This window comes from Macrobrachium nipponense, chromosome 42 (assembly GCF_015104395.2).
Source record: "Macrobrachium nipponense isolate FS-2020 chromosome 42, ASM1510439v2, whole genome shotgun sequence".
NCBI lineage: Eukaryota > Metazoa > Arthropoda > Malacostraca > Decapoda > Palaemonidae > Macrobrachium > Macrobrachium nipponense.
The window spans coordinates 24,114,286-24,131,971 of NC_061103.1; the positions used below are offsets into that span (position 1 = coordinate 24,114,286).

Genomic DNA, 17,686 nt, shown 5'->3' on the forward strand with positions numbered 1-17,686 from the left:
GCTCTGCCGAGTAAGCGGATAAGACCCCATCGGCAGACCCACAAGAACTCTTGGCCATAAATCATATATCTCGCTAAAGTTTCTTGAGGTGATGCAGACTACTGGGCAAACACCCACGAAGTCTACCACCTATCAGGTAGGAACCAAGGTTTTATTTATACCTACAACATATGTTGTTTACCTGTCTATTCCATATAGTAGCTGTCTCTTACCCTCCACCGAAGGGTGCCAATCAGCTATGTATATATCTGACAGGTAAGTTGATTGTATGAAAATGATCATTGTATGTTACAATAAAGTTTTCATACATACTTACCTGGCAGATATATACAATTAAAGGCCCCCCACCCAGCCTCCCCGCAGGAGACAGGTGGAAGAGAGAAAATATGATAGAAAACGGGGATGGTTCCTAGTCCATGCCGCCAGGGCAGGCCGGTAGATCACCTGACCTACCTGTAGCGAGGCGCGAAATTTGAATTTCTGTCGACGACGGAGTCTTAGCTATGTATATATCTGCCAGGTAAGTATGTATGAAACTTTATTGTAACATAACAATATCATTTTTTCTTAAACTGCATCAGAGGTTTTGTTCAAAATTTGTACACCTCTGCTAAAAGGGTGTTTCTGTGCACAACTGAAAGATGCTCCAATTTCCTTGTTTTGGTAATTTAAATGTAGTCTTTTGATAAAAGAATCTTTAAAAGGTGGAAACTTGTGTATCCTTATCTCCTTTCGAACTGAAGTAATGATTACATAAGATATTTTTTTTTGTATTGCACACATACGGTACACATATATCAATATTCATTCATGTATGGACACATATATATACACTGTAGTAGTTGTTGCACAGTTGTCCTTGTTGAAATGATTATTAACTAAGAAAATTTTGCTACTAATGATTTATTGAAAGAAAACAATGTTCTATTTCATATCCGCGGGAGGGCACATGACCAGGTGCCCCCTCCCTCCCCATAAATCCGCCACTGCCTGAGAGGTATGAGAGAGAACCAGAACCTTTATCCATTGATTTCTCATTGACAGTTACAAATGATAATTTATCTTCTTCCTGTGCAGGCACTTCACTTCGTATGTCATCTTTTGAAGAACCAACAAGAGACCCAGATGTTTTTGGCCCACCACCTGCACGAGATCCAGATGTATGGCCCTCTCCAACATCTGCAGATCACAGGTAAAATTTGCAGTAGAAATTGTAGCTAAGATATTAAACTTAGAGTAACAGAAATAATGTACTACAGTATTTCTTGTACATAACTGCTTAACAGACTTTGTTTTCAAAGATTAGATATGAAAAATATTCAAAACATACTTATTTAAAGGTCTTAAGTTTTGGTAGTGGTTATTAATTGTGTTGCTTGAGGACTTTTAGGAAATGTTACAAATACTGTAGTCCTCCTTGTGATGAAACTACTTTAGTACAGTCTTCTTCTTCTTCTTCTTCCCCAGCTTTTTCCAACCATTTTTTTATATGGGGTCGCCGTTTCGGATGAGCCGTTTCCATCTATTTCTATCTTGCGCTTCTGCCTCATCATTCCCTTCTCATGTAAATCTCCTCTCACACAGTCCTTCCATCTCTTTCTTGGTCTCCCTCTCTTTCTTCTTCCTTGCACCTCCACTCCCATAGTATGTCTCCCAGCGTGGTCCTCATCTCTCCTCAACAGGTGTCCATACCATCTCAGCCTCCCTCTGCACTTTCTTTGATACTTCCACCACCTTAGTTGACCCCTTATGTAGTCATTTCTGATCCTATCCACTCTTGTTACCCCAGACATCCACCTAAGCATTCTGCATTTTTGCTACACATCCATCTTCTTCTGCTCTGCTTTTCTCATGCTTGCTGTTTCCGTACCATACAGCATTGCTGTTCTTACCACCGTCTTGTGAAATTTTCCTTTTAACCTAAGCGGCACTCTTTTGTCACAAAGAACTCCCGAGGCCGCTCTCCAGTTGTTCCAGCCTGCCTGTACCCGATGTTTTACTTCTTCTTCCATACTTCCTCCAGCGTTAACAAAAGATCCCAAATACTTAAACTTATAACTCTCCTTATTTGCTCTCCACCAAGCTGAATACTTTCTCTATCATCCCCCTCAGTGGTGGTACACATATATTCTGTCTTGGATCTACTTATTCTCATTCCTCTGTCCTCCAGTACTTGTCTCCATCTTCCAATTTCACTTCCAGATCTTCCCTGCTCTCTGCACACAGAACAATATCATCCGCATACAATATGTTCCATGGTACTGTCTCCCTTACTTCCTCTATTATAACATCCATCACTATGTTAAAGATAAATGGGCTCAGAGCCGACCCCTGGTGTAATCCTACTCTCACCTCACAACCTTCTGTCTCCCCAACACTGCTCCTCACTCTGGTAAATACATTCCGGTACATCTCTTGTATCAATCGCACATACTTCTCTGGCACCATCTTCTCCCTCAGGCTCCTCCATACCTCTTGTCTCGGGACTCTGTCATAAGCCTTTTCAAGGTCAATGAATACCATATGTAGGTCCCTTTGTCTTTCCCCGAATTTCTCCATTATTTGCCTCAGACAAAATATACCATCTGTTGTTCCCCTTCCCTTCATAAATCCCATCTGCTCTTTACCTATTTGTACTTCTTCTCTCAGTCTAGCATCTATCATCCTTTCCAGTATCTTCAAAGTGGGACATCAATTTAATGCCCCTATAATTACCACACTCTTGGACATCGCCTTTCCCTTTAAAAATTGGGATCAATATACTCCCACGCCACTCATTTGGTATCTTTTCCTGTTCAAGGATCTTTATCATAAGATCGTACAGTATATCCACTCCTTCATCTCCTAATGCTTTCCCCCATTTTGGGGGGTTCCTCCACCGGGATCATCTCTGGTCCGGTTGCCTTCCCATCTTCATCTTCTTCAGTGCATTTAGTACCTCTTGCCTAGAAAACCTCATTACCATGCCAATGTTTTTCACTTGCCCATCCTCTCTTATTAGTCTATTATTTTCTTCATTTAACAACTGTTCGAAATATTCTTCTCCATCTCTTCACAATGTCTTCCTCCTTTCTAAGCACTACACCCTCTGATTCTTTATTTGTTTGATGTGTGTTATATCTTTGGTGCTCTTTATTTCTAGCCTTTGATAGCTTCATCATCTTCTTTAATCCTTCCTTTGTCCCCAGCTCATTATACACATCATCATACGACTTTGCTTTAGCGTTGGGCTACCACCTTTTTCACCACCTTGTTTTTCTCTCTGTACCTATTTCTGTCTTCCACTGACTGTGACTCTTCCCATCTTTCTTTGCCTCCTTCTTATCTTTTACTACTTTTCTCAATGTCTTCATCCCACCACCAACTATACCTTTTCTTCCCATATGATACCAGATGTCTCTCCTAGCAGCTCCTTTCCATGCCTTCTTATTACTGCTGCATTTCGTGCCCACCATTCTTGAACATCTTCAATCCCTATATCAATATCCTCCAAAACCCTCCTCTTAAACTCTCTCTTCTTATCCCCTCCTTCTGTAATTCGTACCATTTAATTTTCCTTATCCCTTTAGCTTGGTTTTTCTTTCCCTTTTCAACTTCAAGTCCATACATAGCAGCTGTGTTGGGGGGCTACATGGTCGCCTGGAATAACTTTGCAGTTCTTGACCTCCACCAGATTTATCCTTTTATACAAGAAAATAGTCTATCTGGCGAGAATCTTTCCCCCCACTCCTATATGTTATTAGGTGTTCCCTTTTCTTCTCAAAAAATGTGTTTACTATTGCCATGTCGAATGACACGCAAAGTCCACTACACTCTCTCCTTCTGGGTTTCTCTCCCCAATTCCATGGGCCCCATGCACCCGCCCAATCGCCTCATTTTCACTTCCGACATGGCCATTCAAATCTGCCCCAACTATCACCCTCTCATGCTCTTCCAGTTCTTGCATTATTCCATCCATGTCTCTCCAGAAATTTCCCTTCTCTTCTTCTGTGCAACCAACTTGTGGTGCATATGCGCTTATAATATTCAGGAATCTCTCCTCCATAACATATCTCAATCTGATGATACGGTCATTCTTTCTATGCACTTCTATTACCGAGTTCTTTAGTTCATAGACAGTACTATGCCAACTCCATTTCTACCTTGTTTATTTGCTACTATAATATAGCTTATATCCATCTCCCAACTCTTTAGCTTTATTTCCTTTCCACCGCGTTTCTTGACACACACAACATCTACTTTCTTTTCTCTCATCAAGTCGCCAATTCTCTACCTCTCCCAGTCATGGACCCAAACATTTAGCTGAACATACTATGAACCCAATGTGAGCTCGCTTCTTTAGCTGCACCGCTCCTGATGCAGTAGCCCTCGCCTTACCACAGAGTTAGGGCGATGTCTCTGTTTTAGTACAGTATTAGATGATAAATTAGATGATAACAGAAATTCCACTTGAGGTTAATAATTTAAAACAATTATGTATTATGCTTCTGTTTTGGATTTTTTGAGTAATTAGTTATAAATGCAGGTATTATTCAAATGTTTGTTTCCCTTGTACAGTTTGTGTATAAATATTGGTCACAATTACATGTACATATACTTTGATCTTGGCCTTAGTAACTAATTTATATCCATTTAGTACTGTTACTGCAGTTCATATTTTAAACCAAGTAATAGAAACAAACATTCTCACTTTGTCACTTCTTTTGTCTCTATCAAAATATGTATACAGTGGACCCCCTGCATTCGCGTTCTCCATTCGCGTTTTCCGGATTTGCGGACTCTCACATTCGCGGATTTCTCGCAGGAACATTTCCCTGCATTATTCCATTATTCATGGAAAATTCACCTATACACTGTATTTTTCTATGAGAAAATATCCACAATTTTTTTTTTTTTTTTTTTTTTTTTTTTTTTTTTTTTATCAATTTCATCATAAAAGGACTTTTTGTGATAAAAAACTATTTAAAAAACCAGGTATGAAAATTTTCTTGATTTTTAACCAAACAAAGTAGGAGGTTTTAAGCATTTTTATAGGGGTTCCAACTATTCGCGGGGTCTAACTATTCACGGGGGTGTCTGGTACGCATCCCCTGCGAATACTGGGGACCACTTTAGGTACCTTTTGTTAATATGCATTTCATTTTGATGTGTATTGCAGCTGTTTATAATAACTAAGCACATGTACCTTTTACATCCTTTATAATCATTGTTATTTTATTTTTTATCTATTTTAGCCGGTCAGCACCTCAGGTCAAACCTACAAGGGGACCTAGGAGGCAGGACACTGGGAAAAATGCCGCTTCTGGAAGGGGAACCAAATCAACTAGTTCGAAGAAGGGTGGAGACAGTAAGGGAAGTAGAAGAGGGAGAGATGACAAATCATCTGATCGTAAACTTAAAAAGGAGCCTTCTGAGAAGAAAGATGAAAAGGTGCTTAGTTTAGACATCTACAGATTATTTCATACTAGTATATTGTAACATTTATCAGAAGTTTTATTTCTGAATTTTCTTATGAATAAGATAAAATTTATGCTATTATGCTTGATGAATAATTTATTTTATAGTATTTCTTAATGTGCTTTAAAGGATTGTGTACAAATTACAAATACAGATTGCCAGTGTGAAGCTATGGACTCATTTTAAAAATTGCCATGTACTGTACTGTATGTATGGTATAAAAGTCATCTATGTACTCATTATGCTTAATTTTAATCTTTAAACCATTATGGTACCAAGACTGGTGTTACTGAATTCATCTTGCCTTTATTAATTCAGTATTTTTTCAATACCTTCACTGTTAGTGTCAAAAATTCATAAGAAATACATGACTTTGTAGTCAGTTTTACTGATTTGAAGTTTGGATGAATGAACAACTTAACATCATTAACTCTACATAGAATAGGGTTTTAGTAAATGGATGGTAACTGAAATTTCAGCATTTTGGGCCTAAATACAACTAAAAAATAAAAACTCAATGCTTCATAAACCTGCTACTAATCTCATTGTTCAAACTTATGAACCATGGCTCAGTCTCACATTAACATAATTTGTAACTAATGGCATTAGTCAAAATTAAATATAAATTTTAGTCTGAATGTCAATAAAACTGAACAATTTTATCCCTTAAACCACTGGAATTGAGTCAACAAATATGTCTCACATCAGTAGTTACAATAGTTAAATCTTACCAGTCTATTCTTAAAGTACTAAAACCGAACTAGGAGACTTGAAAAGAATTTTCTTGCATTCTATGGTTTAATAGCAAAAGTTATAAATTCTGAAAAAACACCACAATATTACCCTATTACCCTTACAAAAGCAAATATTTAACATGTGTATCATCTTTAATTGTTTGTTTTTTTAAAAGCATGATTGAATCCCTAAGTACTGGCAACTACCACTCTCCCTCAAGATCCAAGTTTGCTAAAAGTCAGAGGTTTCATGAAAAAACAATGATCAATATGGTCCACCTAATAACTACTTCATTATCACTAAAAACCCAACATTATCACACATTTGTTTACTCAGTATGTGGGATAATGATTGAGCCATTGTTCATAAGTTTGAACAATGAGATTAGTAGCAGGTTATAAGTGTTGAGTTTTTTTTTTTTTACATGTTTTGAATCTTTGACATTAATACTTTTACTTTTCATTCTCAGTATTTAGTTCTTTTTAAAGAGTAAAACATGGAAGTGTCTTTGTCAACAATGAGATTTTCATTATCTGTCTACTCTGTTTCCAGAGTGGTGATAAAGGAGGCGAAGGACGGTCAGGAAATGAAGAAGATGAAGAGAAGAAGTTTGATCCCAGTGGATATGACCGGGATCTTGTGGATATGCTGGAAAGAGACATAGTTCAGAAGAATCCAAGTATTAGATGGACTGACATAGCTGACTTGCATGAAGCCAAGAGACTCCTTGAGGAAGCTGTTGTTTTGCCCATGTTAATGCCAGACTTTTTCAGGGTGAGCTAAACTGTATAACAGATTGTTAAAGATAGAAAAGTGAGAAATGCTTGAAATTTGTTTACATGCAAAAACAAGCTTTTACCCTTTTCTGTATGGTTGTTTTGCAGCTGTAACCTTAGCTTAAATAGTTTTGTGCTGTTAGCTGCAACCATATATATGTAGGAGCAAGTAAAATTTTGGAAAATCATGGATTTCTAAGGAAAAAAAGTCAGGTCTACTACATGACAGATTGTGAACTTCGTATGCCTTCCTTGAGATAAACTCTTCTCAATCCCTGTGATGAAATGTTATCACTCTTGCCTTCAGCCTTGTTTTCTGACAGAAAGATTTGGAAATTTCTACCATAGTAGAACTGTCGTCCATGCACATTAGGAGTTTCAGCTGGTCTTGGCCGCCCTGCACACTCGTCCTCAAGAGTTGGATATGATGCATTTCGTAAATCTAACCTAGGACCCATACAAGCCCCTCGGGGAGCTCTGAAAGAAATCCCGCATTTAAGATTTTACCTGCTTGCCTTTGCTTCAATAAAGCATGCTGGAAAGTTGCATAGCTTCTCCTTCCAAGTTCAGCATTTGCAGGTCTGGGGATGCTTTCCATGGGTACATTCCTGAATTTGTGACCAAACCTGATAACCCAAAATAGTTTTATTATGCTCGTAATATTAGGTAGTTGTCATTTTAAGAATAAATCTTTTGGGCAAGTTGTATGGTGGTAGATAGATGTCTCACTGGTATCTTGGTACTTTAGTAGCATTAAGAGTAAATAAACTTCTGTAACATCCACAAGACCACTTCCCAAACTTGATTTTCTCCTTTCCTTTTTTCTAGTTACCATAACCTTAATTTTACTGGATTTTCTGTTCTTCGTCTCACTACTCTGTCCTTTAAGCATTTGTAGGACCTTTTCCTTGCAACTTTGTCTGGTATTAAGATAAAAGTTGAAGACTCACCATTGTTTTGATAATTTGTTGATGGTCTTTCTGGTGACCTCTGAAATAACAGTTTGTTGAGTGCTTTCTCAAGATCCTCTAATATATAACATTCTTATTTTGCATATTTTTCAAGTATACATATCTCAGAAATCATTGTGGAACTGGATCATAAAACTTTGGAACAGAGGCTACCAAATTCATGGTACATACTATTTGTTATTCTGTGCGTTATTACAGAACGTTACTACATCTTGGTAGACAGTTAAAAGAGCATAAAAGTGAATCATTGATACACATATCTTTCATTTAATCTTATGTGGTCTGTTTTGTATGAAGTACTGACTCAGAGAACCTGATTGGCACTTTCATTGTGAAATGTCCTCAATTAGAGAGGTATGTAGATGTCATCTTCCCCTAGATCTTTGGGTTCCTACCCCCACAGAAATGTAAGTGTTGTGTTTTTATGTCCTGTTTTTTTAAAATATTCTAACTTTGAAAATAGTGTTGCAGATGATTCAAGAAAGGCAGTTGTTTTTTCTATAAAATGAATCTTATAAGCAGATTTTAATGAAACTGTTTATGGTTTTAGATTAGGAAATGTGTTTCGTTCAAGGGAAGGAAACCTTCAGAGGAGCCATCTAAGGTTTTGAGTTGAGTTTTTGATCTTGAATTATATTGTGATGTTAATAAACGTTGTTTTTGGACTGTAATTTTGTTGAAGAAATCCTGATTTTTGTTGCAATCTTAGGAAGTTCTAGGGAACATGTTTTATGGAAATCCACGAAGAGCTAGAACCATCAGAATGTTATTATGTATTTTATTTCAGTGTACGCAATGAAATTAGTTTTTTGTTTTCCAAAGGGTATTCGTCGTCCATGGAAGGGAGTTCTAATGGTTGGACCACCAGGAACTGGCAAGACTATGCTTGCAAAAGCTGTGGCTACTGAGTGTGGAACAACGTTCTTCAATGTTTCATCATCAACTTTGACATCAAAATATAGAGGAGAATCAGAAAAGCTTGTCCGACTTCTTTTTGAAATGGTAAGTGTCCCAGAATTTGTGTAGAAATATGCAACGTGTGTTTTCTTTATTCTCCCGTATGTTTATGATGAAAGCATGTGGTGGGGAAGCTTGAGCACTTCAAATTGAAGTCTACATGCATTCATGATTTCTGGACAGTTTAATCAAAGTACAATGTTACCCCCATATTTGCCGGGGATAGATACCAGACCCCCCATGAATAGTTGAAACCCTTATAAAAATACTTAGATATGCTTGTTTTGTTAGATAAAACTCAAGAAAACCCACTAAAAATTTCTTACGTGGTTTTTTAATAGTTTTATCACAAAAAGTGCATTGTATGATGGAATTTGTGGATATTTCTCATAAAAAAATACAGCAAATAGATGAATTTTCTGCAAATAATGCGGGCATATATTCCAGAGAGAAATCTGCGAATACGGGGATTCATGGTACTGTCTTGTCTCGTTCATTCCATATTTCTTTACCACGTTTATCTGTAAAATCTACTTGAGACTCAGAGGTCTGGAAAAACTAAGCCTTATTAATAATAATAATAATATCTGTAAAATTAATCAAGAATGAAATACTAAAGTTAAGTGATATGCAAGTGAAATGAATGAGTATGCTGACTAAATATGGAATAAATGTGAGAGAACTAGAGAGAAGAATATGATGGTTGCCCCTTTCTTGTTCAATATAAGTGCAGTATATACTGGATAAAATAAATTTACTGCAGAATTTCAGAGCAATATTTACCAGAGAGAGAGAGAGAGAGAGAGAGACATTCATGAAGCTAAGACAAAAGGTAGGATTATTCACCAAAAACTGACTTCACTTTGTCCCAAATCTCTCAAAATAACATTTTATTTAATTACCCCTTACCCTCCCTTTGTTGCCACAACAGATTGGTTGGACTATAGTACTTGCTTCATCAGCCACATGACATAGTGGTTTCTCTACTAGATTACTTTGTTGGATACCTGATTGTTAAACAAAACTGATATTTGGATGTTCAAAATTTCAGTTTTCTTATATACTTTTCAGAAAATTAACTTCTTCCCGTGTGGTGAGTATAAATTACTGTAACATTGTTACAGAGGTGAACTTAGAAGAGAAGTGCAGGAATTTTAAGAAAGAGTCCTAGATGATTGTAAATTATTATTTTCAGGCAAGGTTTTATGCCCCAAGCACAATTTTTGTTGATGAAATAGATTCTTTGTGCTCTAGAAGAGGCTCAGAATCTGAGCACGAAGCTTCAAGACGTGTTAAATCAGAGTTGCTGATGCAGATGGATGGTCTTCAGTCTACTGAGTAAGTATAGTAGTTTTTACTTAGTATAAATGCTGATTTTTTGGATGGTCTTCAGTCTACTGAGTAAGTATAGTAGTTTTTACTTAGTATAAATGCTGATTTTTTGCCAGATCATAAAATATTAGTGTAGTGTGAACACTGGTACACCTTACTTTTAAGTTGATGTGCTTCAGAAATGTAATACTAAGCAAGGAAGGTATTTGTTTTTAGCTTTACCAGCTTCCTTTGTTAACATTTTTATCTTGAGTGAAACAGTATGACACAAGTAGGACACAATCCTGTAAAATCCACACTACATAGATTGAATATCAAAAAAGTGAAATGAACCTTTTCTTTGTGATGCATATGGCATTATAGCCCAGTACCTTTGGTTTGTCATTAAAGTTACGGTTAAGTTATTTTGCTGATCTTGAACATTGTTGACTTACAGCTCAGATGAACCAAAGGTGGTAATGGTACTTGCTGCCACTAACTTCCCTTGGGATATTGATGAGGCACTGAGGAGGAGATTGGAGAAAAGAATTTACATTCCACTTCCAACTCGTAAGTACTTAATTATGAATAGCAGTTAGTCTTGTAGTTATTTTGCTTCAGTATCTTTAATAGATAGGTTTTTATATAAGTGACTTACCAAGTAATTACTGAGCTATAAGTTTCCTGCTTGGCAGCATAAATTTAAAAATTGCAGGTAATGCCTCAAAGTATAGTGCAATTGACTGGTCCTGCCCACTAACTGGAATACCAGGAAATACCAGCAGACAACCTCATTCTGTTTCTGCCAGCGCTCAAATTAACACCAAGTGTCAATGTCAGCTATGTTCTCAAATTTTCTGGTCGGAGACCGGATTTTGGGAATGTATTGTTGCTGATTTGGAGTAACCTTCAATCCTACAGCTTTCAGGATCAGTATTTTATTGTTTGTTTTTAAGATCTGATTCAAGTTTATCACATTTCACTACAGTAGTGAATTCACAATCAAATTGTTTAACTACAGGTAGCATAGTATACTGCATGTCCACATTTACCAGTTGGTGTAACTGGGCCAACATTTTTGGTAATGAATACATATCTGAAAGCTATTGTTGGTAAAGGTTAACTTTTAAGCCTTTTGTATTTTAAGGCTCTTCTTAGGTTCAGAGGTGTTTTTGTTAATAATGTAAATTGTTACCAGAAGATTAAACTATCTTGCCTGTATGGGGATGTCTTACAGTGACATGAAATGGAATGACACATTGTAGGTGGTATTAAAAGTCCCTTATTGCATTGCTTCCTGCCTCTCATTGTCCACCATTTCATTCATTTCTTACTGAAGATCAAATCTATCAAGCAATCCTTATGATGGTTTGGAAATATAAAATGCTTTATAATACTACATGAAAAACATAGCAGTGTACTTCTGTATGTGAGAATTCATATCAAATGTGACTTACAAGATGTGTAGGCATTATCACAGATGGCTTATTGTTATTGATGAGTTTTCATGGTCAGGGATACTACAGTCATTTTAGACATCAAGAAAGAGATGTTTTCTGATTTTTAACATTAAAAAATATTTTTAAATTGTGTTACATCAAATACTGGTTAGGAATATATCAAATAGTGTAATTTTACAGAGCAAATAAAATTGCTTTTGAAGCTTTCAAATCACTGACTTTTTTAGCCTAAATTAATGCAGATTGTGTGATTTTTTTTTTCCAGATGAAGGCAGGGAAGCACTGCTGGCCATTAATCTGCGTGAAGTGAAACAGGATGAGTCTGTGAATCTTGCTGAAATATCAGCAATGCTGGAAGGGTATTCAGGAGCTGACATCACTAATGTTTGCAGGTATGAAAACATACTTAATGTCTGTATAAGTGTATATTCAAATACATAGACAATATGGTAAAATTAAGGAGTAAGAACCTGATAGTATAAAATTAAAAAACATCATATCAAAAGGAATTGGTCACAATTTTGACCCGTGGGTATTTGATGAAGAGTCCACATGAACCAATTCCTATAGTCATGTTTTGGAAACAAACAAATTTTTAAAAAAATTTTAGAATCACAGTCATTTTCATAAACTTCTTGAAAAATTGTAATTTCATAAATAAAATACTAAACTTTGTTATTAATAAAAACAATCAGGGCATGATAGGCCTTCACCAAAGGTAGCTGGCAAGTTCACTCTACTGAATTACAGTCAAACCTCGGTTTTTATACTCCTCTCTTTTCGTATGTTTCGGTTTTCGTAGACTTTTCTACAAAATTTTGTCTCGGTTATCATATGCTTCCTCAGTTTCTTACACACGAAAACACTCCATCCAGGACCCAGCGTGTGACTGGGCTCCGTTTCGAGCACCCAAACAAAGCATCCCATCTTCTTTTGTGACCCATTCTGCTTTTGTGTTTGTTGTTTTTGTGCTTTTTATTCGAGTGCAACTGCTAAATAAGCCATCATGGGGCCAAAGAAAGTTCCAAGTCCTACCCCTTCTGTGAAAAAGGCAAGAAAAACTATAGAATTTAAGAAAGAACTTGTAGCACATTATTGGCGGAAGTTGCATGCCAATCTCAGTGAGAAAATGCCTACAACAAGCACTTGCTGTAAAAGAATTTGAGGCCAGCAGAGGATGGTTTGAAAAGTTCAGAAAATGAATGGGGATACATAATGTGCCTACTTCAGGGATTAAGGACATGTTTGCAAAGTGGAATAATGTAAAAAATTTTATGGAGCATTATCATCCCAACAAAGAACTTGTAATCTGTCTCCAACATGTTTAATGACAATGCCGTGTTTAACTGTAGGCAAGTTTTAAAGAAACGCCAGAAACAAATGTCTGTGGACAGTTTTGATGTGCGACATGGGTCCAGTAACTCTCAAGCTGGTCCTAGTGCCAGTTAAAAATGAAGAGAAGTAACCTCAGATAGGTCCTTGATATGTGAAGTCCTTCTGGAGGGAGAATCCCCCGTCAAAACAATAACCTCTCCTCCTCCCTCTCCCCTCTTCTCCGTCTTCCATACACTAACAAGTGTTTTCCATAAAGGTAAGAGTGATGTTAAATGCTCATTTATTCATTTCATTAGTCATGTATATTTGTTTCTCATTGTTTTCTGTATGTAAAACTGTGTTTATTCCATATAAAATTTATTTTTTGTTAATATTTTTGGGAGTTCTGGAATGCATTAATTGTATTTACATTATTCCTTATGGGAGTTATTGTTTCATTTTGTACATGAACTTCCCTGACAGATATATACTTAGCTATAGTCTCCGACGTTCCCGACAGAATTTCAAATCTCGCGGCACACGCGACAGGTAGGTCAGGTGGTCTACCTTACCCGCCGCTGGGTGGCGGATGTACGAACCACTCCCGTAAGCTTGTCAGATTTTTCTCTGTCGCGGGAACGATAACAACTGTTGTCGGTTCCTCTCGATAGTTTTTCGATTCTCGCTTGCCTGGAGTTAATTTGGACTTCTTTTGGTGACGTATTCGCTTTGTTTGGCTTGGCATACGCTGATTGTGGACCGGTTTGATTTTGAGTTTGATTTTCTTTAACGATGTCTGATCTAGAATCGGTAGTTAAAACTTCGGTTTTGTTTAGGGTTTGCGTGAATGAAGGATGTAAGGTGAGGTTGCCGAAAGCTTCGGTAGACCCCCACACGGTTTGCATGAAATGCAGGGGGAATGAATGTGCTTTTGCTAACCCTTGTAGTGAATGTAAGGGATTGAATGAAGAAGAATATAAGGCTCTCTCTTCTTATGTTAGGAAGTTGGAACGTGATAGAGTGCGTAAGGCTTCCTCTAGAAGTTCTAGCAGATCTAGAATGAGTGAGTTGGATGTGGATCCTAATAGGACTAACGTAGAATTAGAACCTTCTTCCAAGTTGCAGCCCCGGCTCCCCGCACCGAAGCCGAAGATTCGCCTTCGGAGGCGGCAGCTCTGAAAGCCAAGAATCGTTCTGTGGATCAGAAGATTCGTCAGTTGGAAGGTAAGGAGAGTGTTAGTGATCAGTGCAGTGTCCCCAGTGTTGTGGAGGGTGCGTCTGACCGGCTCCTTAGTGCCTCTAGGCCTAGACCTCTTCCAGACTCCCAGTTCCAGTGGAGTAGGAAAGTCGAAAGCCGCAGGAGGGCTAGGGAGAGCCCCCACCGGTCAGGCGTCCCCTCGGCAGATCCTGAAGTACGCTCCCAGGCTGCCTCGGATCGTTACAAGAAGGAGCTCCTACGCCAATGCTTCTCCTCTTCGTCGTCTCCCTCTCCGAAGAGAGGTTGGAACTCCCCGGATGCGTCGCGCCCGTTGAAGAGGGCTTGGAAGGCTCCCTGCAGTCCTTTGGCTTCTAGTCCGGAGGTTTTCCCGGAAGAATCGTCGGTGGAGGCGAAGAAACCCAAGAAATCCTGTGATCGTTCTTCTTCTCGCCGCTCCGCGACTCGGCGCCTGCTTCCGAGGAAGAACTAGAAGATTCTCCTACGAGAGTACTCGCGGGACTTCAAGCTCAGATCACGGCGCTAGCAGACTCTCTAGCAGTTAGATCACGTAGGAAGAAGGACGTTTCTCTTCCGATCAAGAGATCTAGGCGCCGCTCTTCAGAGGATCGTTCTCCTTCATATGGGGAGGTTTCGTATGAAGGTGGGGGCTCGCGTGAGCGCCCTCGCTCGCGGGAGCGCCCTCGCTCGCGGGAGCGCCCTCGCTCGCCTGGCTCTCTTTCAATTTCAAGGCGCCAAACATCGGTAGGACGCTCTATGGAGAAAGAAGTTTTTTCTCCAGATTGGATTCCCGCTTCCGGTAAGCGCACTGCACCTGCTCATCACGCGATTTCTTCAACTCCCTCGTGTGAGACTTCTCCTCAGCAGCCTCAAGATTATAGAAGGCGCCCTTATACAAGTAGGCGTTCTTCTTCCAGATGGTCACTCTCCTCGAGTATCGGATCGTGACTTCTCTCCTGACAGGCATCTAGAGTCTGGTTGGAGTCGTGTGCATGATAGACGGCCTACTGTTAGCCGCTCCCCGCAAGGTAGGCGCCAAGAGCCTACTGCACATAGCTCTCCTAATAGGCGGCCTCGTCCATCTTTTAAGGCGTTCATACGCCTGATTATTCTCCTAAGGGCAGACAACAAGAGTCTTTCAAGCGCCCTTCTCCGTGTAGGCGCTCTCCCGCTTCTAGGCGCACTTCTCCTGACCGTTTGTCTCTTGGTAGGCACCAGGAATCCCGGAAGCGCCCTTCTCCAAGTAGGCGCTCGTTAGTTTTGAAGCGCCCTTCTCCTGAATGTTACCCTCTTGTAGACGTCAAGAGTCTCGCAAGCAGCCTTCTCCTAGTAGGCGCATTTTCGCCTTCCAGTCGAACTTCCGTTGATCGTACGCAACTGGACAGGTATGGAGAGCCGCGCAAGCGCTCTGCTCTCGATAGGCGCTCTTCTCCTGGCAGCCGCTCGCCTCAGGATAGGTGCATAGAGTATAGTAGGACGCTCGCCTCCTCGTAAGCGCCCTGCGGATGTTTTCCGAGGATTCTCGGAGTAGGAGCCCTACCTCTCCTTCGGCTGAGATTCCGTATACCTCGAAGAGGGAGTCTCATCGTAGACTTCCCAGATCTTCTCATCGTTCTCCAGTGGATGTGAACTCTTCTAAGAGAGGGCGTTCTCCAACCTCTCGCTCAACTCCTGCTAGGATCCCTTCGTCACCTAAGGATCTTCCGCGCTCCGCCTCGACAAGACGTCCTAGAAGGTTCAGATGAGGAACCGAACACTTCTGCTGCTGTCTCTTCTTACAAGAAGCTTACAGAGCTACTTTTACAAGTTTTTGGGGATTCCCTTACGCCTACGGCTCCTCCTTCTCCTCACTCACTTTTTTCAACGGCGAAGACAGCGAAGAGTTCTTCTTGTGTGAGGATGAAGCCAACTCTTTCTATGAAGAAGGCACTGAGGAGTTTTGGTTCCTGGATGGCTTCCAAAGAAGAAGCGGGGAAAACGATGTTCGCTTTTCTCCTTCGAAGTTATCAGGACGCGCTGGTTTCTGGTACGAAACAGGAGAGCCCTTAGGATTGGGTCTACCGTCTTCGGCTGATTCGGATTTTTCGGCGCTGGTAGATTCGACAAGGAGAACTGCCCTTAACTCTGCTAAGACGACTTGGGCAATGAATGAATTGGATCATTTGCTCAAAGGTATGTTTAGAGTGCTAGAAGTATTTAACTTCCTTGATTGGTCGTTGGGAGTCCTAGACCAAGAAAATTGAAGTGCCAGAGTCAATTTCACCAGATGATCTTATGTGTGTTTTTGTCTTGTATGGACAAGTCAGTAAGAGACGGAGCGAGTGAAATCGCCTCCCTTTATGGGGCCGGGATCGTGAAGAAGAGGTCGGTTTATTGTTCCTTCTTAACGAAGTCGGTCTCCCATGCTCAGAGGTCTTCTTTGCTGTTTGCTCCTCTGTCTACTCAGTTGTTTCCCGAAACATCGAGTGCAGGACATTTCGAGGTCACTTTCGGCCAAAGCCACCCAGGACCTTTTGGCACAGTCGGCAAGAAAACCTCGCCCTTCCTTCCCTACCAAGGCTAAGAAGGAAAAGGCAAGTGTTCGAGAACCCTTTCGAGGGGCATCTTCATCAAGAACCTCTACGTTTAGAGTCGTAGACCTTCAAGAAGGGGTAAGACTTTCGCCAAGTCTGTTAAAGACCCCCAAATAACTTGCAAGTCCTTCAAACAACGGTGGGCGCCAGACTCTTAGGAGTTTGCAGAAGTCTGGGCCCAAAAAGGGGCGGATCCTTGGACCCTTTCTATTCTGAGGAGAGGTTACCTCATCCCTTTCGTCGAAAGACCTCCCTTGACGACCATCCCAAGGGAACTGACGGCCAGGTACAGAGACCCCATCATGAATCAAGCTCTCCATCTAGCAGTAGATCAGATGCTGGAGAAGGGGGCTATCGAACTAGTGTCAGACCATCATTCATCGGGCTTCTACAACCGCCTTTTCCTAGTTCCGAAGTCCTCAGGGGGATGGAGACCGGTGTTGGATGTAAGCGCCCTGAACTTCTTCGTAGAAAAGAAGAAGTTCACGATGGAAACGCCTTCATCAGTGCTGGCAGCACTTCGTCCAGGGGACTGGATGGTTTCCTTGGATTTACAGGACGCTTACTTCCACGTACCGATCCATCCTTCCTCGAGGAGGAAGTTTCTCAGATTCATGATGGGGGGGAAAATTTTTCAGTTCAGGGCTCTGTGTTTCGGCCTCTCGACGGCCCCTCAAGTGTTCACGGGGATTTTTGAGGAATGTGGCTCAATGGCTTCATTTGAAAGGGGTGAGGATATCCATGTACCTCGACGATTGGCTAATAAGGGCCAATTCAGAAGATCGTTGTTTGAAGGACTTACAAGTAACTTTAGAATTGACGAAGGCTTTGGGACTTCTCGTCAATTTCAAGAAGTCATCACTAATTCCCGAGGCAAGAGTGTGTGTATCTCGGGATACAGATGAACTCTCTGAGT

At 40.0% G+C, this 17,686-nt stretch overlaps 1 protein-coding gene across 2 annotated transcripts in view; it reads left to right on the plus strand.

Annotated features, from left to right (window-relative positions):
- The first annotated feature begins 1,082 nt into the window (after positions 1–1,082).
- The window catches only part of LOC135213023 (katanin p60 ATPase-containing subunit A1-like), a 32,368-nt gene continuing 15,764 nt past the window's right edge, over positions 1,083–17,686 (plus strand). For both annotated transcript variants that reach the window (XM_064246833.1, XM_064246832.1), the window contains exons 1-7: positions 1,083–1,192; positions 5,235–5,430; positions 6,745–6,966; positions 8,762–8,941; positions 10,092–10,234; positions 10,665–10,777; positions 11,933–12,059. In XM_064246833.1, coding sequence (XP_064102903.1) covers positions 1,092–1,192; positions 5,235–5,430; positions 6,745–6,966; positions 8,762–8,941; positions 10,092–10,234; positions 10,665–10,777; positions 11,933–12,059 — 1,082 coding nt within the window. In that variant the 5' untranslated portion in view covers positions 1,083–1,091. The remainder of the gene's footprint in view (positions 1,193–5,234; positions 5,431–6,744; positions 6,967–8,761; positions 8,942–10,091; positions 10,235–10,664; positions 10,778–11,932; positions 12,060–17,686) is intronic.